Here is a 27,269-nt window from a genome sequence, read left to right as displayed (position 1 = left end):
TCACTGAGCTGAGACTGCTTCCCACTCAGATTGAGGTTCCTGAAGCACATCACTGTGAAATGAGAAGACATGAGAGATTAGGAGAAGAATGGCAGTTCATCTGGGGCGGGATTGGGAGGACAGGGGACAAGAAGACAATGATGCCATCAGAATGTTGGATGAAGTCATTTCAGCCTTGAGTTCTGTATTCAGCCACACTCTCTGGTCATGAGGTAGAATATGGACATTTCAAGCATACATTGTCTGAAAACATTCATTTCCCAAGCATCTTTTATCAGAAAGTTATCAGATGACATGCTCTAAATTCAGTTGCATCTAGTGGGTATTTGAGCACCACTCTACCCTCAATGTGACACCATGCATATAATAACTATCTTGTAAGTATTCATAGATCTGAGCTGTAAGGTTCAGAAAACAAAATTAGTTAGAGCACAGGCTCTGCCCTTGATAACTTTGTAGTTTACTAATCTGGGACAATGTGGATAAATAACGTAAGCTCAGGTGTTCTTATAAAGTTAGAGGCTGCAGCGGGGATTTACGTTGGGACAACCCAGATTTGACTGGAAGTCAGCTTCGTGAAGGAACTGTTTGGGCTATTTCTCATAAAATAAATCAAGCATTCACAAGCAGGTATGGGAAGAAAAATGTTGTGGTCAATACAAAATATAATTACAATTGAATGGAAAACTCCAGACATTAAGTAACTCAGGGAATGAAGGGAGGCTGGAGAAGAAAAGGATAAAAGTCGAGTTTAGGCTCCAATATCGGGCTTTGTCAAGTTCACCCTTAGCTTTTTAGGCAGAATGGGAGTTACTGGGTGACAACCAGGGAGATGCATCTTCTGGAGAAACTTATAGACCAACTGTGTTTTGCCTACTAGATGGAGTCATCACTGGATTTTATGTGTTTTCTCTCTTTGGCACCTTCTTGATTACTTAGCATTGAATATACACACAGTGAATATTTGTTGGAACTTTAGATAAACATACTAATAGGAATTCAAGGAAAGAGGACGTGTGATCCAGTACTTGTTAGCTAGAAAATAAACAGGAAATGACAGCCAAGGGCAGTGACGCACCTTTGTAATCCCAGTTCTTGGGAGACTGGAGGAGTCAGGAGTTCAAGGCCAGCTTGGGGTCTGGAAAATAGAGAGATAGAGGTACATGATGTGAACATGTAATCCTAGACCCAAGGAATCTGAGGCAAGATGATCAGTGTTTCTAAGCGAGCAAAAGAAAAGAGGAAGAAGGAGGGAGGGGATATATTACAGAAGACCACAGAGAAGCATTTCAAATGGAGTCTGGGCTAGGACCAAGAGCCAAGAGTTTAAGGGGGAGTGAGTGCTGAGGTGACCGGGTGTGTGTGACCTTTGGACGGTGTGGCTATAGCTAAAGCACATCTTCTCTGATTGTCACACTGTATTCTGAGTGTCCTGGCTCTCCTTCCTGCTCCACTGGTGTTCAGGTGGCTCTGAATACATTTCCTTATGGCTACAAAAAGTAGCCTCATGGCTCTGAAAAATAGCAAATTCTCAAATTCTCATTAGAAATGATTAGTACAAGGACTCATTGTATGTGAGCTAGACCACAGTGTTGAAGGGAAGAAAGGGGCTGAATAAAACAACTGATTTTTACAGTTATGAGCACTAGAAGCACTGAGCATGTGTGTGAGCAGCAGAGGAGAAAGATACTACTGTGTCAGATCAAGCAGTATGCTCCCACTTTCTCAAATTAAGTAAAATATTACTTTGGAGCACTTTTGGGGGGTTTAATTCGTTCATTTCAATTACTTCTTGTCATGTCCCCCCAAAGTATCGAATTTAATACAGCTTCAAGGAGTCGGGAATATTTGTTCTGAGGTTAATTTCTTGCTCCACAAGTAGGGTGTCATGTGCTTCCACATCACTGATATTTCAGGAGGTGACAGGTTGACATTTTCATTAAGTTCTATAATGTTCTATTAGTTATTTTCTTAAACCTGATTTGGAGAAATCTCTCTGAGAGTTCAGGGGAAAGAAGCCAATCTAGCAGTCTCCTGTGATAGTATATAAAGTTCCTTTTGTAGTTTTTACTGAGGCTTCCTGTGTAAAATGTGCATATAAATATTGCCTATCTGAAAAGATATTGAAGGTAAATATTTATGAAATAACCTATAACCCATGTGCTTAATTAAATTTCACTGGCATGGATGTAGGAGTTCTCTCAGATAGTTAATGGTTCTTTTTTTAAACTTAAAAATTATATTTTTCAACCAAAATATTGAAAATGTGTTTCTCTGACTGCGTGACATTGCTTGTGTAGTTGTGATGCTGCCTGTCGGTCTCCCTGGTGACTGTAAATAGAAAACAATGAGCTTCTCTTTTCTAAAAGTAAAGTTGCTGTGGTTTCTCAGAAGAAGCCAACCTAGTCCTGGCTTCTTGATGCCTGAGAGAACCCTGGGGCTAGGTCTATGTCAGACTTAGGCTGCAAGCCCAGATCCCAAGTGGGACTGGGGTGACTGTGGGGTGTGTGCACCCACCTCGGGCTGGCCTCCATGTTCTGTTATGTTCTTCATAGGAGATATGGAACTCTAAATCCAGTGTAGTAGGCAAGAAGTCTGGGTGGGTTTTGCTTGTTTGTTCTTCGTTTTCCTTCTTTAATGAATCTCTACATTTGTAAATCCTGGCAGTTGTCCTTTCATTTCTGTTGCTGTGATAAAATATCCTGGTAAAAATCAACTTATAATAGAAAGGGTTTGTTTTATCGTCACAGCTCCGGGTAATAGTCTGTTGTATGGGGAATTCAACGCAGGAGCTTAAAAAGAGCTAGTGACATCAGACCCACAGGCAGAAATTGAAGGAAATAAATACATGTATGCTCCTTGCTTGTTTGCTTGTGTTCAACTCAATTTCTCCATTCTTACACAGTTCAGGACTTCCTACCTGGGGAATATCCCACCTATAATGGGCTGGGTCTTCCCTAGTCAACCAATTCTTCCTTAGTTACTATTAGTTAACTTTCCAGCAGACATGCCCTGTCTACTTATGGCTTTACATTTCAGAAGCCCATCAGTAAAACTGTTGGGCACTTCTGCCACTACCCAAAGAAATATCACAACCCAGTGTTGATTAGACTCTCTATACCGATGATTCTAGGTTGTGTCAAGTTGACAGTTAAAGTGAACTGTCACAACAGCTAATTCAAAATGTTTAAAGACATTGCAAGCCAGAAAGCCTTGGCTCTTGATTGCCTGTCTGGCCCTACCACCCTTGGAGGGAGTTTGACCATGTTTCGTAAACACGGGCCACCTTGAGTGGCTGCATTCACCTCTCAGCTCCTCTGTGTTATTTGTTCTCTAAAAGTCAGTTCTCAACCAGGCAGCTATTGTGAAACCCTGTTGTAGTGGGCTCTGTGTGCCTGGGTACCTGGGCATGGTAGGAAGTCTTCTCAGGTACCCAGACATGGCTAGTTTTTTAAATGAGTTTTTTTTTTTTTTTTATACAATTGAGGCTGCTCTATGTTCTGGCTCACTCATTTCTGAAATGTCTTTATGCCATCTTTCCTCTTGTCCCCATGCAAAAAGGTTCTTGGCTTCTTCACAGCGCTAGTCTCTTCTTTAGCCCATTGCGTGGGCCTTTCTGAAAGAGTTGCAGGTTTTTCTGCATTTTTTTTTTGTCCCAATCATTACTGTAAGCCTGGCTAAAAGCAGCTGCAGTAACTGTGCTCCACAGACCAGACAAATGAGTACATACATCACTTTTAAACTCAGTCTCCCTCATAGTGTCAGAACACAGATGAAACAGACAAATGCTTTGCCAAAATGTGAGGTGAATTCTATTCCAGTTCCCACCTAAAGCCTTGTGATCGGTCCTTACTGCTCTCATCTCTGTTGGCATCCTGATCTTCTGAGTTTATTGATCCAAACCCTTCCAGATTTCCCCTCCAGCCCACTTCCAAAGGCTTAAGAACGTTGTGACTAAGTTTAGTTGCAGCGACAATGAAACTTCTCTAGTGCCAGTTTCAGCGTTGGTTTTATCCTGTGAGAGAATGCCTGCCATGGACATTGTAAAGGGGCATTGTTTGTGTTAGTTCGAAGTTTCTGAAGCTCTGGTCCAGGGTAGGGCATGTGCTAGCAGGCGCGTAGAGCAGAGGCTTTTCACCCACAACAGAGAGTAGACTGAGAGGAAGGAAGAGGGTTCAAAGGCACGACCCTTGGGCCTCCTAAAGTCTACACCACCTTCCACAATACTACCACCAGCAGAGGCCACACATTCAACACAAGGGCCTGAAAGGGACATTTCTTGTTCAAACTATTACAATAGAGTTCTCTGTGCATTGAAGGCAGGGGTTTTCTTGCTCTATCTGCTGTTGATATATGTAATAGGAAGAATGAAAAATTGTTAATCCATTCATAAAATGTACTTTTGAAATTTTCACTAATTTCTTAAAATTTGTTTGCGTGTGTGTGTGCGCACGCGCGTGTGTGCACGCGCATGCATGTGCATGCAAGCATGCTTTTGTATTTGAGAGAGAAACTAACTTGTTTAGGCACAATTGTCAATTTCATTTTCTACTTACTGCTTTAGATAAACATACTGGATTACTGCCAAAATTTCAGGTAGCTGAATGCTAATTTTGTTGAAATTAGATGGAAGACCTATTCCTGCCAATTTTCTATTAAATTATGCAGAGATTTGCTTTGTAAGACATAAATCTAGTCAAAAATAGAGTCCTAATTTTCTAGTTAGTAATACCTTCAAAAGACTAATTATTCTCATTTTAGCTTTTACTTTCTGTTTACCAAAAGAATCAGAAAAGCAAAATGCAGCAAAAAAAAAAATTGCTCATTTTCCTCATGTAACCTGCATGCCAATTTGCAATATTAAAGGATATAGTGTTTATAACTTTTTCTTCTGAAGCAGGATGAGAATAATAAGTGTGTCTCTCAGATGCCTGGTAGTTACTGAATAATCACTCACGTAGTGGTCAGGGATGGAATTCAGAGGGTTATCTTTCAGCTAATCCTCGAGTGATGGAATTGGTATATCTCTGATTTTTCTCTTAGCCTTCCAGGGATTAGAAGAATGAGACAAAAGTGATTATGGGAACTAGAGGGAGCCACTGGAGGCTACAGAGGCAAGGAGACCTTATCTTAAGCAATTAATCAAGAAACTCATATTGTGGGACAATTATTCAGAGTTAATTCTAAAATAGCTTTAAAGCCCCAGGTCTTGAGTTGTTGGCGTGTTTTTTTGTTTTTGTTTTTCTCCAAATTTTGTCAAGGTCATTGAGACAGTATTTGGCTCAGTAGCAGTACAGATATGTGTGGGTGACAATATATAGTGGCAGGAAGCATCAATGCTGCTATGGTTTTAGTGATGAGGCTTAGTCCCTGAGATAAATTGCCTCTTGCCAAGGGATTCTCAGGTGCCCTGGCCTCCAGCCTCTAGCTTAAGAGGACTGCAGTACTGGGCAGTGGTGGCGCACACCTTTAATCCCAGCACTCAGGAGGCAGAGGCAAATGGATATCCGTGAGTTTGAGGCCAGCCTGGTCGACAAAAGCTACTTTCAGGACAGGCTCCAAAGCTATAGAGAAATCCTGTCTCAAGAAAAACAATAATAATAACAAAAGGACTGTAGGTCTCTTGCCTCACGTTGTGGTAGTTGGCTGCTCCTCATGCTTGCTTAGTGAGTCTGTGTCTATGTCACATCGTGTAATGATGCTCTCCTGCTCACTGTGCTTGTTCAATCTGACCAGGTATCTTGAGCTCCTCTGCTGAAACTGTCACATGGATGGGTGTCTTGTAGTTTCCCTTGTTCATTGAGAAGCGAGCACTTGAAGATCTGCTTTCCACTTCTTCTGCCCTCCTCCCTTGTTCATTTCCCTTCTTCCAGTCCCACTGTACTACGGATGCTGACCAGTGGCTCCTTGTGGCCCAGTCATACTTTCTGGGTAACTTGGGCAGGCCCCTTCTCTTCTATATAGGCCCCGCCAAAGCTGACACTACAGCATGACTTTCTCCCTCTCTTTCTTCCCTAGCATGTCTGTGCAAGCATCACCCAGGGTCACATTTCTCTCTGTGTGGTGACAGCTTTGGCGTCACTTCTTTGGTGATCCTCTTACCAGCCTGTCCCTCTCCACAGGCATTGCCCTATTTTATTGGCGTCCTAGCTCCTAATCACGGTGAATGATCCTTGGTGTTTATTTGTTGCCTCTGCTTTCTTAGTAAATCTTTGAGATCAGAGCCTTGCATTGGTAGACTTGCTTTTAAATAGCAGAAGCCTCTTAGCAAAGATTACTTGCTTGGGAAAGATCAAGTCTCAAAACCCAAAGTATGGCTTCTCCTGAACACTTAGCAGTTGTGAGTCCTTGTAAGATGAAAAAATAAGTTAGACCAACATCAATTGGGACCATTTTTAATTCTTATCATGGTTAACAGCTGACAGTGACTTTGTTCCTGTTTCTCTGAGTCTTAGTTGGAAAAAGAGGCAAAAATGGCATTAATGATCAGACAGGCATAATTGTTTCTCCAGAGTCTTAGGATGACTAGGAAGTACACTGAAAACACAATGCTAAGCTTGAACTTTGCAGAGTGAGAGAGAAGCAGGCTCAACTGAGAGAGGAGTGTTCTTTCAGGAGGAAAACAACATGAAAGGCTTCACCATGTTCTAGAAACTTGGCGGGTGGGGGGATTGTCATGTGGTTTGAGCAGAGTGCTCTGTGTATGACTATTCTGTGACTTAATCTAGAATGTATCCCAGTTTGAATTTGGAGGACATCTAAGTCAGGTATGTCACGATTAAGTGTGTGGTGGTTAGTTTTAATTTTCAACTAGGTAAAACCTACAGTCACCTAACAGGCAGGTTTCTAGACATGCCTGTAGGGGACTGTCTTGGTTGTGTTCATTAAAACAGGAAGACCCACTCTGCATGGATGGTACCATCCCCAAGCAGAGGATCCTGGACTGGGTAAGAGTGGAAGAGAGAGCCGATCACTAGCATGCTTACATTCGTTACTTTCTTCTTGTTACCGTGTCCCTGTGACCAGCTGTTTCAAGCTGCAGATGCTCAGACTCCTTGCATCATGACTGGACCCTAGAACTGTAAACTAAAATAAAGCCTTTTTCCTTACAGGTGCTTTTGTTAGAACTGCTTTATCAGAGCAACAGAAAAATTGTATCAAGCATGCTATTTTTTCTTGCCATGAAGTGCTTATGGGAAATGCAATTACTTTTGAGTAAGATGCCTTACTTTAAATCAGTAGTCCATACATGTGCTGGGTGGAAATGAAATCATATTCATATAGCAAACAACTGATCTGTACTTATGAATTCTGTTTTACTGGATTTGCCTATTCGTTATAGGCACTTTTAGTCCCAGAATACTCATGTCATTCCCAAAATAATTTGAGTACATGCAAGATGGCAACAAACAAAAACAAAAAACAAAATTGACTTATGGGGCTGAAGAAATGGCTCAGCAGTGACTAAGAACACTGGCTACTCTCTTAGAGGACCCAGAATTGATTGCCAACACCTATGTGGGTGCTCACAACCATTTATAGCTCCAGTGTTGAGGGTCTGATATCTTCTTCTGGCTTCTGTGGGCATAAGGCACAGGCATACAGGCTATCAAAATACCCATACAAATAAAATAATTAATTTTAAAAATTGACTTACCTGTCACTCAGGTTTCTAAGCTGCTATTGGCCTTCCTGTCTGTTCTCATGGAACAAGTGCTCTTTCCGTGTTCTGTGCAAAACCTTATGGCCCCTAACAGAGTTCTGTATGCTGCCTACTGCCCTTAAGCACAAAAGACTGAGATATGCCTACAGAAAATATGTGTAGACAGAACAAGTTACGTGTGTTAACCAAGGCTTCAGTGTTAGCCATCTATATATTAAATCAAGTGTTGTTAAACAGGATTGCACATAGCTGACTGTGCTTATGTATGCCATCACTCAGGGACCTGTGCAAGAAGGATGGCATTAAGTTCCATCCAGCAGGAAAGAGAAGAGGGAAGAGGCAAAGGGAAGGAAGGCAGGTACATAGACAAGATTATACATTGATCATTTGAGGAAAACATGACCAGAGAGTCACAGGAACTTAATTCTGTATTTTCCTTAGGAACAGTGAAAGTAATGACAGTTGATTGTGCACGTACATATGAATACATAGTTAAAATGTTGCTGAACTGAACCTGAGAATTTAGTGTATTAAAACAGAAATGCCATTTCTCACAGTGTTTTAATTTGACACTTAAGCTGGGTCGGCTCAACCGTTCAGTTTGCTGGACACGGCTAGGCCAACTCACATAGTTGTGGTCACTGGTGATCTGTGGCCTCCCTTCCATGTCTGCTGCTTTGGCTCTGCTGTTCTTGCCATCCGGCAGGCAGGCAAGAGGGCCAGCCTCCAGAGGACCAGCTGGTTTTGTTTTTTATGTACTTTGTCTTACTGTTACTCAGAAGCTGCATAGGTGCTGCTTTCCTTGATCACTGTCAGAAAATTAAGTACTTCAGAAAGATGAGGCAACCGCACAACCAGTGACAGGTGGAGGCTTTGACCCATGTCTGTGTGACGGCAGGGTGGTTATTCTTTCTCTACTAGTTTGCTTTCTGATAGGCAAACAACTAGTTTGTCTTGTAGGGCTGAGGAACAGCAGTAAGATAGGCTCTATCAATTCAGGGAAGAAGCGACTGATTGCCGTTGTTTGTCTTGGAAAAACTGCCCTGTGGGCAGCCTTCCTGAAAACAAATTTAAGAAAATTGTGACAATGGTGAATTGTGAGTGTGTGGTGCTTGATTCACACCAAGGGTTATATTCTGGATATGGGATCTTAGTTGTAGCAAAATTTATTCTGAATGACTTAAAGGAAGGTGATTGAAATATTAGAGATACTGACATTGTCTGAAGAGATCTGCTTATATTTATTTCTTGTAAAAATCCACAGTATTACCATAGCTGGACCTATTATGCTATTGTAATCCTAGTTGAACGGAGAAGGGTGATTAACGATAGCAATTTATTGTATCTGAGGAGGAAAGAAAATAGGAGATGTTGTCGTTATCATAAATCATATCATAAATAACCAAAAAGAAGCACTCAGAATGCTTGTGTGGTGTCAGCAGCCAGCCCTTTCAGGCCCGTTAGCCAGGATGTAGCCATAGAAACCCCAAAGTCATATTGTTATCTTAGTCTTGCTGCAGTTATGTGATACAACAGTATTAACATATAGATTAGGCCATTTATAATGCTAGGTGTCATTTCACGTTGGCTTGCTTATATAGCATTCTAGTTTTTTATTGTGCAGAATGTTAGTGGAATGAGGCCTTTTTACACGTCAGTGTATGTAGGTATTTAGAACACATCTTCACTACTGCTAATTTATCGTGTCATTGATTGGCTGTGCTCTGTGAATTGTCATTGCCTAATTGTCTTTGCTAGTATTTTTTAAGTAAATAGATTTTTTAAAAAAATATACAAGCTCATTTATACATGTTGTATTTTAAGGGTTCTGATTTTGGTTATAGACAGGACAGTTTAAAAATATTATATGCCACGGTATAGATGTTATTAAATTTTTTTTAACCTCAGACTAAAGGTTAGAATGTTGAAATGGGTTCCAGTTGGTTTGACTGTCACTGCACATCCTTTTTTTCCAGGCACCCACTGTCCATCTCCCGCTTACTGGTCATCTGTCCAGGCCCCCCCTCCCCTGAACCCAGCCTTCTTAGCAATACCCTTTGTTCGGACCCATCGAGCCCTCACCATTCATTCCATCAGGTTGTTTCAGTTATGTGCCATCTTCTCAAAAGTACCCCAAAAGTAGACTCTCTTCTTTTGTTAGCGTCACTGTCATAAGAATATTTGACAGCAACATTTTAAAGATGCAGCCTTTATCCAAAGACATAATGAAGTGGCTAGAAATATATGTGGGTAGCATTTTATTGTCCTTTTAGTTAAAGTTTAAAAATAGAAGTGTGTTTTCTGCCTGGTTTGAGAACACGCCACTGAAGTTAAAGTGGCATGCATCTGTGTAGTTAATGAGATAAAAAGCTTTCATGCCATGTGCAAACAATTTCCTCTTTTTCCTAATGTGTACTAGCTTTTTAGATTACAGTGTTTCTTTAAAGGCATTTACTGTTCTAGTTAAAACGATATTTTGTTCTAAGTCAATATTTATCATAGCTTAGAATTAACATCCTCAAATCCTTGCGGTGTGTTCAGACCTTATTGCCTTGTTTTGGTTTTGTTTGAGAAGTTTGCTAAGGAAGCATGTTTTTTTCATTATTCCTAGAGAAATGTAGGGAGTGTGGATTATTTATGCTATCAATGAGAAAAATCACAGTGAAGTTTGTACTGTCCTGCCCCCATCAACATTTGTGATTTTAAAAAGATGGACATTGCTGTTGATAGTTTTTTTCCTTTTGTGTGATTTAAGAGATTTTGTCCTCAGTCATCTGTATTGTTTTCTACTATTTTCCTTTTCACTGCTACTGCAAAAGCATGCCAGATGTGTCTGTCATCTTTCCATCACTGTAGCAAATGCCAAGATGATGGACATATAAAGAGAAGCTTTTTGTGGCTCACGATTTTGGAGGTTTTTCTTGATTGGTTGACTCTTGCTTTCAGCCTGTGCAGAGCAATACATCATGGGGGGAGCACAAAGAAGAGCAAACCTGCTGACGTCATGACCCAGGAAACAAAGGCAGAAAATAAAGAGACCAGAATCCGCATTCCCTTTAGAGGGTACCCTTCCATGATTTAAAGACCTTCCAATAGGCCCCATTTCTGACCCTCCTCCCTCCACCTCACAAATGCTAGAATCACAGGTGTGTAATTCTAAAGATAGAATGGGTTCCAGTTGGTTTGACTGTCATTGTACCTCCTTTTTTCCCAGGCACCCACTGTCCATTGCTGGTTTATGCATCTCTGGGGATCCAATTCAGGTCTTCACATATACTAAGAAAGAATTCTACCAACAGAGCTACATCTCCAGCCCACTAATAAATACTCTAAAACTTTCATTCCCTGGAAGCTATCCTAAGCGATCTTCTTTCTGGTTCTTCACAGGTTTACCTCCTAGTAATTTAGCACATTTGAAATCTGTCCTGACATTTTCGTAAGTAAAAGAAGGAAAGGCAATGTTTAGATGTTCCAAACATTGAAAGTCTGGCACAACAAACCTTAATTTGAAGGACCAGGAAGGAAATACTCTTGGCTGTCTTTTTTGTACGTGTAGCCAGAATATAGTTAAACCCAAAGGCGATGTACTCAGAAATTGAGCTAGGAAGGAAAGTGGGGGAAAAAAAAGGTCTGAAAAGACTCCCATGTTTCTGCCATGGCTACTGGAGAGATGACAGTGAGTTTGTCAAGTGTAGCAATAATTGTGTTGAAAATCTATGTCTTTATAGTTTATAGAGTACTTTCGCTGTATTGCCTCACTCACTCACCCCTGAATGCTTTTGTAGCCTGACTTGCCTTCGTCCTCACTGACCTCTTGACAAAGCATTGACTGTATTCACTGGGCTTCCTTTTGTTAAAACAAAAACCTTTAAATGTTTTTTTTTTTTTTTCATTTGGGGTTTTTGTTTGTTTGATTTTGTTTTTTTGAGACAGGGTTTCCTCTGTGTAACAGTCCTGGCTGTCCTGGAACTCAACCTGTAGACCAGGCTGGACTGAAACTCATAGAGATCCGCCTATCTCTGCCTCCTGAGTCCTGGGATTACAGGTGTGTGCCACCACCACTTGACTCATTTGTTTATATGTGTGTGTGCACCACAATATGCATGTGGAGATGGGAGGATGACCCATGACATGAGTTCTCTCTTTCCACCATGTGGACCCCAAGACTCTAGCTCATATCAGTCTCACTGGCAAGCATCTTTACCCACTGAGCTCTGTTTCTTGCCTTAAACTTTCTTTTTAGAACCTCTTGATCCTTTGAGCTCTTTGACACCTGATCATCCATGTGTTTCATTGTTCCTTTTGTCTTCACATAGAAGCAGTCCTCAAAATTCTGAATCAGCCCTTCATATTTCATCCCACTCATCCCTTGTTTTTCTAATTATCAACAGAAGCCTCTCGCATCCAGGTCTGGTTTTTGGGACTTCAGTATACTTTTATTTGCTCAGTCAACACTACTGGCTAAAGGTTCCCCCAAGGCTTCATTCTTCTTTCGGTTAATGATGGAATGATGGCACTGATTGGTCCATGAAGCCTTGGATCTGTGTTTGAGCCCGTCAGCTCATACCTGAGCCCGCAGCGGTCTGTTCACTGTCTTAAGAATTCATTCATCTCTCCTGCTTCCTATGTGCTTACTTCTTTCTAGTCTAGTCTCTCCTTCTGTCTTAACTACATATGTCCTCTTCTTTTGGTGGCTGTCACTCCACAATCTATTCATCGTGTGTACCTGTCAGGATAATCTTACACACATTCCAGTCTATAGTAGCAGATGTCTTCTGACTTCTGTGATGTGAATACTACTTTACTCAACATTCTTTTGTTCCCATTTTACTTTTCACTTTCCAGACACAATATTCCATGACTCTTACGTACTTCCTGTGTCTTAAGTCCTCCTCTTTGCCAACTAACTGTTCTTCCTGTACTGTGGAACTCCTGGCAATGTTCTAATCACTGCATTATTCTTGAAGTCTTCCCTATTGACAGCAAGTTGCCCTCTTCTGCTTTGAAATCCTATAACTTTGTCTGTAGTACTAATTACTTTCCTATATGCTATACACACGTACTGCTTTAGGCTATGAATTGTCCCTATAGTTTGCCTTTATCATCATGTTTTATATACTTAGTTAATATGCACAAAAATGTATAATCTGATCTTATAAGAACTCAACTCAGGCAAATAGGCGGGGCAAGTGTATCAGCTCCTTCTGAAAGTCAGGAAACAGGCTCAAGGAAGTTGTAATTGCCTAAGACCCCTCACTCCGTAGGGACAGAACTCTAGCTAAAGCACAGTTTCAGATGTCTGAGCCAAATGGGTTGCATTGTACCATGCGGCCCTCCAAGGAGTATACCTATGACGAGAGTTGTGTACAAAGAACCAAAATTTATTACACAGTTGTTTTTTTCCCCCCAAAAGGCTGGGAATATGTCTTAATAAAATGCTTCCCACAAAAGTATAAGGACCTGAAGGCAATCTACCATATCCCATGTCTCCCTGGATGTGTAATATCCATATTTGGTTAGAGACACTGTCTCAGAGAGTAGTGTGGAAATCAACTGACGGAGACACCTGTGTCAACCTCTGGCCTCCACACACAAGTATTCACATGTATGCACATATAAAGATGCATACACACACAGGTGTTTTAAGAATATGCCTTTCCATCATTTCTGAGATTAGCAGTCATGAAAACTGATCTCTGTTTTTGAGGGGTATGGGGGTATTGGAGAAAGCATGAGAAAACTATAGAAATAGATAGTATTCTTTCAGATTAGGAAATGAATTTAGGAAGCTAGTCTTCCTGTTGCTACTTCTAAAAGAATGATAAGCCCAGGGTGGGAAGACCCAGGAGGACTCCCTGTAGACTCCATTTCTTCCATCAAAGAAGTAGTGTTTGTTACTCTCTGCTCCATTCTAATAATGCCCTTTTCTTCTGTTACCAGAGGAAGAAGAGGAACAGGTGCCCACTGATGGGGGCACATCAGCAGAAGCCATGCAAGTGCCCTTGGAAGAAGATGATGAAATGGAGGAGGAGGAAGTCATCAATGATGAGAATTTCTTGGGTAAGAGGCCACTGGACAGTCCTGAGGTGGAAGAAATGCCCACCATGAAGCGCCCACGACTCCTGAGCACCAAAGGGGATTCCCTGGATGTTCTGTTGGAAACACGAGAACCTCTCAGTTCAATAAATCCACAGAAGATCCCACCAATGCTTTCTCCTGTGCATGTCCAGGATAGTACAGATCTGGCCCCTTCATCACCAGAGCCCCCAATGCTGGCTCCATTTGCAAAGTCACAACTACCAACTGCAAAGCCATTAGAAACAAAGTCATTTACACCAAAAACAAAGACTAAAGCTAGCTCTCCAGGACAGAAGACTAAATCTCCCAAAACTACCCTATCACCAGCACGGCTTGGAAGTCCTATTCGGTCACCAAAAACCATCCCCAAAGAAAAGAAATCACCTGGACGATCTAAGAGCCCCAAGAGTCCTAAGAGCCCCAAGATTATAACCCCTGTACCCCAACCCCCTGCCAGACCTGAAACGCCAAATAGAACCCCTTCAGCTATGGTGGTTGAAAAAACTGTTAAGGAAACCATCCCTATAAAGCCAACACAGATTCCCCCAGAAATTGGGAAACTGAACATTGAAATGCAGCCAAAGAAGGCTGTGGTGACAGACAAAACCATCGATGATTCCATCGATGCTGTGATCGCACGCGCCTGTGCAGAGCGGGAGCCAGATCCTTTTGAGTTTTCGTCTGGATCGGAATCTGAAGTAGACACTTTTACAAGTCCTAAGAGGATTTCAGGTTCAGAGTGCACCACTCCAAAAGCTTCCACTTCTTCCAATAACTTCACCAAGTCTGGGTCTACTCCTCTGCCTCTTTCTGGCGGAACTTCAAGTTCCGATAACTCATGGACAATGGATGCCTCGATTGATGAGGTGGTACGGAAAGCAAAACTAGGAGCCCCTTCTAACATGCCTCCCACCTTCTCGTATATCTCTTCTCCCTCCATTTCTCCTCCCACTCCCGAACCTCTGCACAAAAGTTATGAGGAGAAAGCCAAGCAACCTTCATCTGTAGATGTAAAGAAAAAGTTGAAAAAAGAACTGAAGACTAAGTTGAAAAAGAAAGAAAAGCAAAAAGATAGGGAGAGAGAAAAGGAGAGAAACAAAGAAAGAAGCAAAGAGAAGGATAAAATGAGAGAGAGGGAGAAGGAAAAGGAAGCTGCCAAGGAGGTCAGGTACCCGTGGAAGGAGTTTATGAAAGATGAAGATTCCGATCCTTATAAATTTAAAATCAGAGAATTTGAAGACATTGATCCAAAAGTGCGATTGAAAGATGGAATTGTGAGGAAGGAAAAAGAGAAGCATAAGGACAAGAAGAAAGACCGAGAACGAAGCAAACGAGATAAAGAGAAGAGAGAAAGGGAAAAGGTTAAAGAAAGAAGCAGAGAAGACAAAATCAAGGCCCCTCCGATGCAGCTGGTGTTACCCCCGAAAGAAATGGCACTGCCTTTGTTCAGCCCTTCCACTGCAGTGAGGGTCCCGCCATCCATGCTGCCTGCCTTGTCACCAATGCTCCCAGAAAAGCTGTTTGAGGAAAGGGAGAAGCCCAAGGAGAAAGAAAGAAAAAAGGACAAAAAGGAAAAGAAGAAGAAGAAGGAGAAGGAGAAGGAAAAGGAGAAGAAAGAGAGGGAGAGGGAGAAAGAGAAAAGGGAGAGAGAGAAGAGAGAGAAAGAGAAGGAGAAACACAAGCATGAAAAAGTAAGCTGGCTATCATTTTTGGCACTGTCTGAACAAGGTCCTAGTGCAAAATGCAGGTAAACTAAGCCAGGAGTTATATCTGTGGTTAAATTCAGGGGCAGTTAAGTGACATTGTGTAATTCTATCACAAAGATCATTAGTTTTATAACTAAGCCCCACACACATTGGATGCTAAAAATGCATAAATTAGGAAGAATCTAATCACAAGTTATAAACTCCGTATTCACTAAACTGATCTCTAGCAGTTAAAACACACACACACGCACGCACGCATGCATGCATGCACACACATGCACTAATCCTAAAGTGAATATTATTTTTGTTCAGTATCAAGTCTACTATATAATGTCTTATACCAATTCTTGGGTACCCAAAAGCATCTATTTTCCTGAGATACGTAAACCCATGTTCCTTCTATAAAAGGACAGAAAGGCCTGCAGAGGGCTAATGGTCTTTGTCTCCTTTAGGAGAACCACTTTGGCATCACTTAAGGTGGAGGCTGCATATAGGACTTGAGCAGCTTCTCTTAGTCCTGCCATTTCCCGTATTAATATCGAAACTCTTTCTCTGCTGATCTGGTGGACCAGTCAGCAGGTAAAAGTAACTCTGCATACAGAGATCCAGTCTGTCAAGTGAGGAGATCAGACTTGCAGAGTCCATGTAAACAATGGGGATGTTTCATAGGAGCCTAGAGCTGTGTTCTGTGGATACAGGATATAGCTTCTGCTCAGACAGCTCTGCCTTTCTTCTTGGTCTTGAGATTGTTGCAAACATTCACTCAACACTCAGGACCATCTGTAGAGCTTAAGAGACTCCTACCTACACATGATCATCTCTATTTGCACTTGGCTGCGAAATAATGCTCAGTAACTTCTTTCCATTTAATAACTACTTTTCTACCTATAGCAAATACAGTACCAATAATGTTACAATGTCTTTATCTTCAAACTTACCTGGAAAAGCTAACTTGACTAACAACAGCCACATTTTTCTGCCTCATTCTGTTAATTTGTTTAAACCCCTTGCTTTTGCTATGAGTAAAGAAATGTTAGTAATTGGACATTGGCAAGTTAATGAGACACAGCACACTAAGTCCTCTCTTTTTACAAGATGTCTGTCTGTCTGCATGTGTTTGTGTATGCACATGCAGGTATCCATGGAGACGAGAAGAAGATATTAGATTCCCTGGAGCTAAAGATGGTTGTAAGCCAACCTGGGTGCTGGGAACCAAACTCAGTTCCTCTGAAAAAGCAGTCAGTATGGGTATTCTTGACCACTGAGCCATCTCTCCAGCATATCTTATTTCTGTCTTTACAGCTATGTTATCCTTTTAATACTATATTATTTTAACATGGTACTTGTCAAGTTTTAAAGCACTTCCACACATTTTTCTCCCTCCTGATACACCTATGACGCAGATCCAGCAGGTATTATCAACATTCAAGAACAAGAGGCAGCCTAGGAGAGGGCCTATCCCAGGTGAGGATCACATATCCACAAGAGTGTCCCTTATTGCACAGTCAGTCTTCGCATTCTGGAGTGTTTTAGAGATAATTGTCTGACAGTAATTAGTCATTATTCTGTCATGCACCTAGAGTAACAGCAGCAGAACTCCCAACCAGTCTGACATAGAGCCATTGTATTTTTGCACCACTTTGACTTTGGGAAGTCAGTGACAGTGTTTGAGCAGTCATTATGAATCTGAATGAAGGCCCCAACAGATGAAGTTGATAATAATAGGCAGGCCATGTCTGCTCAGGATCTACCTAACACTGAGGAAAAACAAACAAAACCCTCAGAGACCCACTTGTACCAATAGCTAGACAGACTGTCACCTAATAGATGGGTTCAAGCCTTCTGTTATTTTTGATAGGTTAAAGATCAGAGAAGTGACAAAATATAAAAAATTATCAAAGTCACTTATCTTACAGGAATTTTGCAAATATGTAATCGAATTGTACAGTTGGACCTAAGTTAAAATCTTGGCTTTTGTGAAATTGGGCATATTGCTTATATGAAAATTAAATAAGAATGATGTCTAAATTGTGTATAGGAACATATCTGGCATTATAAGTACTAAATGTTATCTGTGTAAACAAGGATAATTAGAGGAATGATATTATCCATTTTGAATTACCCTATAAAAGTGTAGAAACTTAGAGTTTGCAACTTCATTGGGCCATGCTAACCAAGCTGTCAATGCATCAGAGTCAGCTACTGTAGACTTACAGATATCCTTTCTTCTCCTAGTATTCTTTTGCAGCTTGGTTTCTGTAGCAGTAGAAAGGCAAGGGGGAGTATCTCTTGTGGAAGGCATTGATAGGAGTGGAGATTGAAGGCTAGTGTAAGCACCAAAGCATCTCTTCATTCCATGCACTGATCTGCCCAAGTTTCTGCAAAACCACACCCGAAATGGGGCTACACAAAGCCCGCAGAGTTTCGTCAGAAAAAGGTAGTAAAGCAAACTAGATGATTCAACAAGATGGTTCAGTAGGTAGAGGCAATTGCTGGCAAACCAATTTTGATCCTCAGAATCCACATGATAAAAGGAGAGACGCTACTTTCCACAGGCTGACCTCCTCCGCATGTATACCATAGCACCTGCGGACTCCCACATACATATGTGCAAAATAAATGAATGTGAAAGTTTTTCTTTGGACATACTTGAACTGACAAGATCACTCAGCAGGTAATGTGTGTCACCGAGCCTGGCAGCTTTGATTCAGTCCCCAGGATTCACATTGTTGAAAGAAAGAACCAACTCCCACACACTGCCCTCTGACTTCCTTATGTGCGCTGTGCCCCTCACACCCCACCTGGAGCTAAGTAAATGTAATAGTAATCCTCCCCACATTTGTTCTCCCTATTTAGAAAGTTTTTCACAGCTTGGTTCCATAGTCTTTGACTATGCATTTCAATGCCTGCTTATTTGAATATAGTCTTGATGTAGAATGTCACTCCAAAAGGACAGCATTATCTGGAGATAAATAGACCCAACTTAGGCCCAAAGGGCCGTTGGCGGTTATCTGGTAAATGTCCCAACCCCACCACTGCCTAGCTATTGTGATCCTCTCCTACTTTTTGTCACCTTTGTTTCTTTCCCTCTGTCCCTGCCTCACAGTACATTTTAGAAAAAAACTGCATCACTCCAACCCTTTGCTTCTGTTTAAAAACAGTTTTGGGGATGCTGGAGGTGTAGCTTACTTTAGAATGATTGCTTAGTATTCAAAGCTCTGAATACTCTGAGTATTTAATCTCCAACACTGCGTAAGTCAGGCATCGCAGCCCAGGTCTTTAATCTTAGCAATTGGTAAGTAGAGGCAGGAGGATTAGAGAGACTGAGGGTCAACCTCATTTTCACAGTCTATTTGAAGCCAAACTGGGGTACATGAGACCTTGTCTCAAAACAAACAAAGAAAACAATGTTTGTTTCATACCTTCTGAAAGAGTATCCACCGTGAAAGCCACCTTCATAGAAACACTGAGTAAACACTAGTTTTTTATTTAATATACAGATGACAGTTTAGAATTGTCTTACAAATAACTAATAATGATCATACATGGATAATAAAAATTTGTTTATAGGCTGGGCAGCGATGGTTCATGCCTCTAATCCCAGCACTCAGGAGGCAGAGGCAAGTGGATCTCTGTGAGTTCGAGGCCAGCGTGATCTACAAGAGCTGGTTCCAGGACAGACTCCAAAGTTAAAGAGAAACCCTGTCTCGAAGGGGGAAAAAAAAAAGATTGTTTATGCTGGTAGACTTACAGACATTATAAAGAACACGCACAACTTTGACCTTCTGGCTGATGTGTTGTTTTATTTGAGCTAACACTGGCTATTTATGAATGGGCTGACCTAGATAGGAGCAGTGTTGGCACTCTCACTTGAGAGTGTACTTGTGTCAGGCCATTTCGTGATTTAATCTACAAACTGCTCTGTGGGTTGGATATTGCCATGCTGATTGTGTAGTTGAGAAAATCATACTCTGAAATGTTTAAGTGACTGCAGCAGCAGTGAGAGAGGAGTGGCTTGGCTAGGCCTCTCTAACCAAAGCCTGTGTCCTTGCCACTCCCCATTCTGGCACGTCTGGGGACACAGTAATGAACAAGAAGGGTAAAAAGGGCTGAGGATCAGGAGTAAGGTGGCCTCTGGGCTGATAAAGTGTCAGACCTTGAAGAAACTTATGAGCTCCTATTTAACTCCATGTTTTTAAAAACAGGACAGTGATGACCTCAGAACCTGATGACTTTAATCATCAGAAATAGTAAACACTTTAATCTGTCCTCAAGTCCTTTAGTATCTGTCCCCAAATCACCATTGGTTGAATTCAATACTATAGAGAATCATAGTCTTACTTTTTTGTACCTTCAGCAAAAGAATTTCTTCTTTCTTCCTTTCTAATTTAAAGCAGCATATTTTTAGTCTTCTCTCATTGCTTGTCATAACTAGTGAAATGAAGGCATTGCAGTAAATAAATTACAGTAAAATGCGGGGAAATGTTCCCTCCCTGTTTCTCATCACGGCCTCTTCCATGAGGCCAGAACATAAACATTCAGATGAATGTGTTTAAATTTGTAGACAGCTGCTGCAGGCTGCATCCCAGGCACCTGTGAATGCACTGCAAGGGCTCAGACGGGAATCAGACTTGCTGTTCACACTAGACACCCCCTACTCAACAGTAGCCAGGCCTCTGCGCTGTCTTCCCAATGGTTCAAATAGCTCATAGGCATTTTGTTAACCTGTTTCAAAAAGGAACTCACATAAAGAGCTCAATTGTTAAGATGGACAACAGAGGGGTTACCAGCCATCACTGAGCATCCAGAGTGCAGAGTGGTTCCATGTAGCTTTCCGTTGGGAGTGTGCTGGGGTTCTCTAACATAGCTGCAGAGGGGGACATCGAAGCTAGTACCTGCTAGCCTCATTTACGCAAGCTAGTGCACACAGATGGTAAGGTTCTTTGCTTTTTTTTTTAATGAAAGAAATTTAACATTTAAAAAATAAATAAATAAACTTGGACAGATTAAATTGACAAAGCTGCCCATTACCTTTGTAGAAAGTCCCTGTCAAAAGATAAACTTTAAAGCTAGGACGCATGAAAGGGTTCCAAGATAGAATTTAAATTTAAACTGATTCTTTAGAGATAAGCTTTTTAAAAATCCACCTCTTTGCTTCAAGTCAGGATTTTAAAAATAAATTTCCCCTTTAAATCTCTTGAGCGATTTTCATTTTTTGCAAGGCCGCACTGCTGGTGTCCTGGAAAAATGGAGAGTTAGGGCTTTATCAGTTGGTGCCCTGAGGTATGTGGCAAAGAAGCTAAATCCTTGAAGATTAGTAAAAAAAAAAAAAAAATGCAGCACATGGCAATAAGGGGCTTATATGACTACTAGTGTGAGCTCAGGTGAAAGGAGTATTGCTTATACATAAAACTGGACAAATCCACTGACAATGTATTTTTAGTTAGCTACAAAGGAGTCTTATATTGCTGGACTTTACCTCTTTGGTGAATTGGGAAGCTTGGTAATCCACTGTAAATGCTCTTCTGCTCGCCCCAATTCGCAGCATTACTCCAAAGTGCTGTTCTTTTATTTTAACCCTTAAAAGCTCCTCCTGGCCCCAGGATGTGCTTTGTGCCATTAAGAGATGACATTTGTCATATTTTTAAGTGATTGAGTAGTCATTATTATCATTGGTTTGTTGTTTCCATGAAGAGAAACTGTTTTTAATTTGTAGTTTGTACCTTTGCTTTTATTTGATAAGCATTCAGATAGAATTAGCATAAAAATTCAGGGAGAAAAAAAGTCTTATTTAGAAATTATTTTTTTCTTTATAGTATTAGCATCCACGTTAGACCTTTGAGCAAAATGGTCTCACTCCTTTTTCTCTGTATTTCCAGTTTTTCAAAATAAACATGACTTAACTTTTTGACTAAAATTAAAGCATTTGAGTAGTTTATGTGTAGAGCTCCATTTGTCCTAGCTGCCGGAGATAGCCCTGGTTCGTGTCAGCTTCTGAGTGTACTTAGTACTTCCCTCTTTTGCTAGCAGAGGCCATGTTGAGTATTGTGATTACGGATGAACTTTGAGCTGAGGTAGCAAAATTGTTCATTAGTTCATTCAGTTAATGGATACCTGTTGCCTTCCGGACACATTCATACTATTTTGAATCTGACTTGTATCCTTGTTTTTCTTTGCTTACTTTTTACCTACCACTTAACTTTGTTTGTTTGTTTGTTTGTTTTTATTTTGTACTCCTGACTATCCTGACTGTAGGCCTTGAATTTGCAGAGATCCACTCTGCCTCCCTGGCTCTGGGATTAAAGGCATGTGCCACTGCCTGCTTCAGTTAGCTTTTTTAGAGTAGTCATAAATAGCCCACCTTTTGGTTCACAGTACCTGTCAGATCATTCAAGACAGCAACAAAAAAAAAATAGCCATTTAGTTGAATAAATGAAGGTAAACCAAAGTTATTTTCAAATTTATATAAAGTCACTGGCCTAGCATAAAGAAAAAATACCATACAACTAACCCTAGCAAGGATGCAGGTATCATGAGATACTTTAGTAAAGAAAGTAAACAGCTCCATTCAGGATGTGCATAATACCAGGACCCAAAGAGTATCCAAGAGCCAAGAAACTATATTCTAGAACCAGAGGGGATTTTGGTCAGGAACCTTGGATTTACATGATTTATTTACTAATTTTGCAACCCTGAGCAAATGTTGCATTGTTTCAGAGTGGTCGTTATTTGGGGGAAAGTCTGCCCTCCATACCTACAGTGTGGATGGTGTGTGTGTGTGTGTGTGTGTGTGTGTGTGTGTGTGTGTGTGTGATTCCTTAACATCCTGGACAAGTCTGTTACAGTTATCACATAGAAAAGAAACGAGCCAAACACAGTCTAGTGTATAAAAGTTTTACTAACTTCACTAGCATACTTTTTTTTTTTAAAGGTGTGGGAAAGAACTTTGTGTTGGTTGTGGTTTTTTTTTTTTCTTCTTCAAGACAGGGTTTCTCTGTAGCTTTGGAGCCTGTCCTGGAACTAGCTCTTGTAGACCAGGCTGGTCTCGAACTCATAGAGATCCGCCTGGCTCTGCCTCCTGAGTACTGGAATTAAAGGCATGCGCCACCACCGCCCTGCTTGTTTTTAAAATAATAGCTTTGCCAAGTGTTATTCCAGCACTTGGGACTCGGGAAGCAGAGGTGAGCAGATCTCTGTGAGTTCAAGACCAACCTAGTGTCTGTTGCAAGTTCTGTGCCAGCCAGAGATACATAGTGAGACCCTATCTCTAAAATAATGAATAAAAAATTGAAGACACAGAGGCAATAAAGAGAATAACAAGATGCAAGTTAAACACTGAAAAACACATAAGGTTGTTAGCCAGAGGATGAAGGGAAGATAATTTTTTTCAAGATAAGAACTTAGCACATTTAAAAGTTTAATGAGTTTAATGAGAATAACTAATAGAGTCAAGAGGCTTGATGTTCTGTAAATTATGCTAAGGAGGGGAGAAGGTTCTTAAAAAGCCTAAAAGAAATGGACTTTGTTCTTAGGCACAAAGAAGTTTGTACATTTTTAAAAGATTTTACCTGCCTCAGGTATTGATATTTTTACTTTTTTGTTGATCAAAAACAATAAAGAAATCATGGCAGGGTTTTGAAAGAAATGATAGTTTGGCATTGCTGTTTTATACTCGGACTTTAAGTCTGCCTGCCTGCCTTCCTTCCTTCCTTCCTTCCTTCCTTCCTTCCTTCCTTCCTTCCTTCCTTCCTTCCTTCCTTCCTTCCTTTCTTTCTTTCGCTTTTGGTTTTTTGAGACAGGGTTTCTCTGTTGCTTCGGAGCCTCTTGTAGACCAATGTGGCCTCTAACTCACAGAGATCCACCTGCCTCTACTTCCCAAGTGCTGGGATTAAAGGTGTGTGCCACCACTGCCTAGCTAGTGTTTCTTTAGCATTTACATGCCACAGTGATAGGCACTGAGAAACAACACTAAACAAAATAGACATGGTTTCAGTGGTGTTTGAATGAGCTGGGAGTCCAAATAAACTAATAGTGTTTAAAGGTATCCATGAAGTCAAAGTTTTCTAAATGTCCCTTTCTGTCATTTAGTGCTCCAGAGGCTGGATTTGGACTGATTGTGGAAGAGTAATATGGTAACTGAGAGATGGGAGTTGACGCTATGTTTAGATAAGCATTAATTCAACAGATGTTTACTGAGCATGCACTACGTGCCAGGCAGTGTTCTAGAGAGTAGTCAGACAGACTTATGTGATGATAGGTTTGTAAATGGACTTTAGGTAGAGGTGTGTGTGTGTGTGTGTGTGTGTGTGTATGTATGTATGAGAAAGTAGTAGATAAGATCCATATCAAATAACTGCATGATAAAATGCATTGAATGGCACTTTATATATTCCCCTACAGCCCACCACATGTTTTCATTATTGCTTCATTCTTGGGCTTTGAATATGTAAATCAGTGTTTGTAGATAATTGTCAGGGTTAACAATGACATACAGGCTTCTAGTATTCCAAGACAAGTGAAACATCTGTCAGTGCTTGGACCATTCCAAAATGACAAAGAACTGCCAAAAATTACCTGTCCCATCACCATTGAAAAACTCTGATGTAGATAAGAATTTAGGACTACAGAAAGTTTGGTTGGTTGTTTATTCAAAATATTTATTGTATTTATTATACGGTAAGATCTTAACTGTCAACCAGGTAGTAGTGGCACACGCCTTTAATACCAGGACTTGGAAAGCAGAGGCAGGCAGATCTCTGAGTTCTAAGCCAGCCTGGTCTACAGAGTGAGTTGCAGGACAGGCTCAAAAAAAAAAAAAAAAACCATAACCTAATTGTCAAGAGACCTTGCAATGTCATATTAAATTTGTATATTTTCTTTCTGACTAATAGCTCAAATGTTTTTGAAGTCCTAAACTTATTTTCAATAGTCATCATAGAAATTGTGACACATACACATATGGGTTTCAAGTCTTTTTTTTTTAATTGAGCCCAAAATAGAATTACATAGTGCTCTAAGTAAGTTACTCAGACTTCAGATATAATAAAACAAACTTACAGTGCATTTTGTATTCATCAAAGCCTATAAATGCATGTTGTATAAGGAAGATCTCATGGTAAGCCTTTTTTGTTATGTTCTGTCTGGAAGTTATAGGGCTGGAAAGACTACTCAGTGGTTAAAAGCACTGGCTGCTCTTCTAGAGGACCCAGGTTTGGTTTTTAGCACCCGCAAGGCAGCTCACAACTGTCTGTAACTGCAGTTCCAGGAGATCTGATGTCCCCTTCTGACCTCCACAGGCACCAGCACACATGTGGCACACAAACACACATGCACGCAAAATATTCACGCATATAAAATAAAAATAAATAAGTCTTTAAAAGTAAGTAAACTCTAGTGGTTACATAAATATTCCATCAGATGCAGTGATATCCCTGTGTTGTATATGTATATAAAACAGTACAATAAAGCTAAAGAAATAACACAAACCAATAAGCCAGAAAAAACTGTCATATTAATGTGATGTAAAGTTCATAGACTACATTATGTTAGCCTTCAGTTGTTAAGAAAACATGGACTGAGCCAGGCAGTGGTAGCATAAGCGTTTAATCCCAGCACTCTGGATGCAGAGGTAGGCGGGTCTCTTGAGTTCGAAGCCAGCCTGGTCTACAGAGTTCCAGGACAGCCAATACTGTTGCACAGAGAAACCCTGTCTCAAAAAACAAAACAAAGCAAACAAATAGACAAAACCTGGACAGGGGCTGAAACGAATGTTTAGTTGATGCAGTACAAGGATAATGACCTGGGTTTGATGCCCAGAGCACAGGTAAAAGCAGAGGACCAGTAGTGTGCAAATGTATAGTCCCAACACTGATAGGAGTCAAGACAGAGGCACTTGGACCCCTGAATCTCACTGGACAATCCCCATCCTAATGGATGAGTTTCCACTTCATTGAGAGTATTGTCTTCAAAAAGCTCAGAGAATGGTTGAGGAAGACACCCGTTTCTACCTCCGGCCTCCCACACTCACATCCACACACAACAACACACATACACAACCATGTCTTTTTATCTAGTATTTCAAATGTGTTTATTAGGTTTGTGGGGTGGGGAAGTAGAAGAGATAGGAAATATTTTAGGAAGAATTTTTTTAACTAATGTACTAATTTTTGCAGATAAAAGTGGAGCCTATCATTCCACCCCCAAGTTCAGTTATCCCCAGGTTGACTCTGCGAGTTGGTGCTGGCCAAGACAAGATGTAAGTATGAGCATTGGGAATGGTGAGACCTACGTTCTCTGTGCTGTCCTAATAGATTAGGACTCTGCCAGACGTCCAGGTATGAACAGAGTCTGGACCAGGAACAGCTTGCTAATTTTTATTGGTTTCTTCTTCCAGGTAAAGCTTTTTTTCTTTGCTTGGCATACAGGTTTCTCTGCTCTCCCCACACTGTTTTCTCTTTCTGAAAGGTGAATATATGGCAGTATTATTGAATAGTATCTGAGGTCCTGACTACCTGGGAAATAAGAGGTCGTTGGTGAGTGGGTGAAGTGCTGCATTTCACCCACATGAATACAGTGCCGGGCGTCTCAAGAACACATCATCTGTCTCTGGCAGAGCCTGCAGATTCAGATGGTCTAAGAGAAAATGAGGAATGTCTGTCATTGTTGACTATTTGTTCGAATTTTAACAAATCAACTTATCGGGTAATCTTTCTTTTTTAATATAGTTTTTACATTTTATGTGTAGGCATAATTTGCCTGTATGTATATATACCATGTATGTATGGGTACCTGCAGAGACCCATTTTTCTTTAAGGGAATTGTTTTCTTTCGTTCATCCTTTAAGGGACCGACAGTATTCTCATAGGCTCCTGACGCAGTATGAAATATTAGTCTCTCTAGAAAGCCATGTTGAAACACTTGATTTGAAGAGCACACTGTATGTGACGTTTCAATGAAATTCATGAGTATAACTTATTATTTTTCCCCCGTAAATGTGAAAGTGGAACAGTTTGCTTTGCAAACAGATATTAGAGAGAAAGCAGAAGGCTTTCAGTTTCCACTCAGATTCTGCATAAAAGCGAGAAGAAGACTTAGGAATTTATTAAGTAAGGAACAGAATGTGTACTGGGCGTAGTGGTCCATATCTGTAGTTCAAGCATATGGGAGAATGAAGCACGATAGTCAAGAATTCAAAGCCAGCCTGGGCTAAATAGCAGGACCAGAGCTCAAGGAACAAAAACTAAAATTTCGCTTTTTTATTGAAATTTTTATTTAAGAATTTTATTTATTCTTTGATAATTTAATACGTATATACAATGCAATTTGATCATATACAACCCAATTCCTTACGCACTTTATAGAACCCACTCTCCAAGCCTCCCACCTTCATGTCCTCTTTTTTGTTTTGTTTTGTTTAAGTAACCCAGAGTCCAGTTACTGCTGCTTGCATATGCATGGGAGGGGGGAGCATCCACAGAGGCCAGAGCAACTGACTGCCATACCCACCCAAAAAAAAGACTCCTTCTACCACCCCACTGCAACCATCAACTGACAATAGCTCCTCAGCTCAGGGCGGGCCTAGTGAGCCCCTTCTCATCAGGCTGGAGTAGTGACTGGAATGCTCTGTGTAGGTGACCTCACCCGCTGTGAGTTCAGAGTGCAGCAGCCTTGCCTTCTCTAGGACAGAGCCTTTCACACCATGGCTCCCCTACTTCTTCCACTGTGCTCCATAAGCCTTGGCGGGGAAGGATGTGTGGACTCTAATGTCAGTCAGTTATTCTCAGCACTGTGACCAGTTAACAGTCTCTGCACTGACTGCTGCC

At 40.9% G+C, this 27,269-nt stretch overlaps 1 protein-coding gene across 1 annotated transcript in view; it reads left to right on the top strand.

The window, feature by feature from the left end:
• The window catches only part of Taf3 (TATA-box binding protein associated factor 3), a 147,841-nt gene that overhangs the window by 93,643 nt on the left and 26,929 nt on the right, over positions 1 to 27,269 (top strand). Inside the window, exons 3-4 of the mRNA XM_050150507.1 lie at positions 13,604 to 15,432; positions 25,620 to 25,702. Of these exons, the coding sequence (XP_050006464.1) occupies positions 13,604 to 15,432; positions 25,620 to 25,702 (1,912 nt within the window). The remainder of the gene's footprint in view (positions 1 to 13,603; positions 15,433 to 25,619; positions 25,703 to 27,269) is intronic.

This window comes from Alexandromys fortis, unplaced genomic scaffold, assembly GCF_014885135.2.
Source record: "Alexandromys fortis isolate MF-2015 unplaced genomic scaffold, M_Fortis_MF-2015_v1.1 scaffold_69, whole genome shotgun sequence".
Classification (NCBI taxonomy): domain Eukaryota; kingdom Metazoa; phylum Chordata; class Mammalia; order Rodentia; family Cricetidae; genus Alexandromys; species Alexandromys fortis.
The sequence above is the reverse complement of the archived record's forward strand: the minus strand, read 5'-3'. Positions and strand labels throughout refer to the sequence as shown.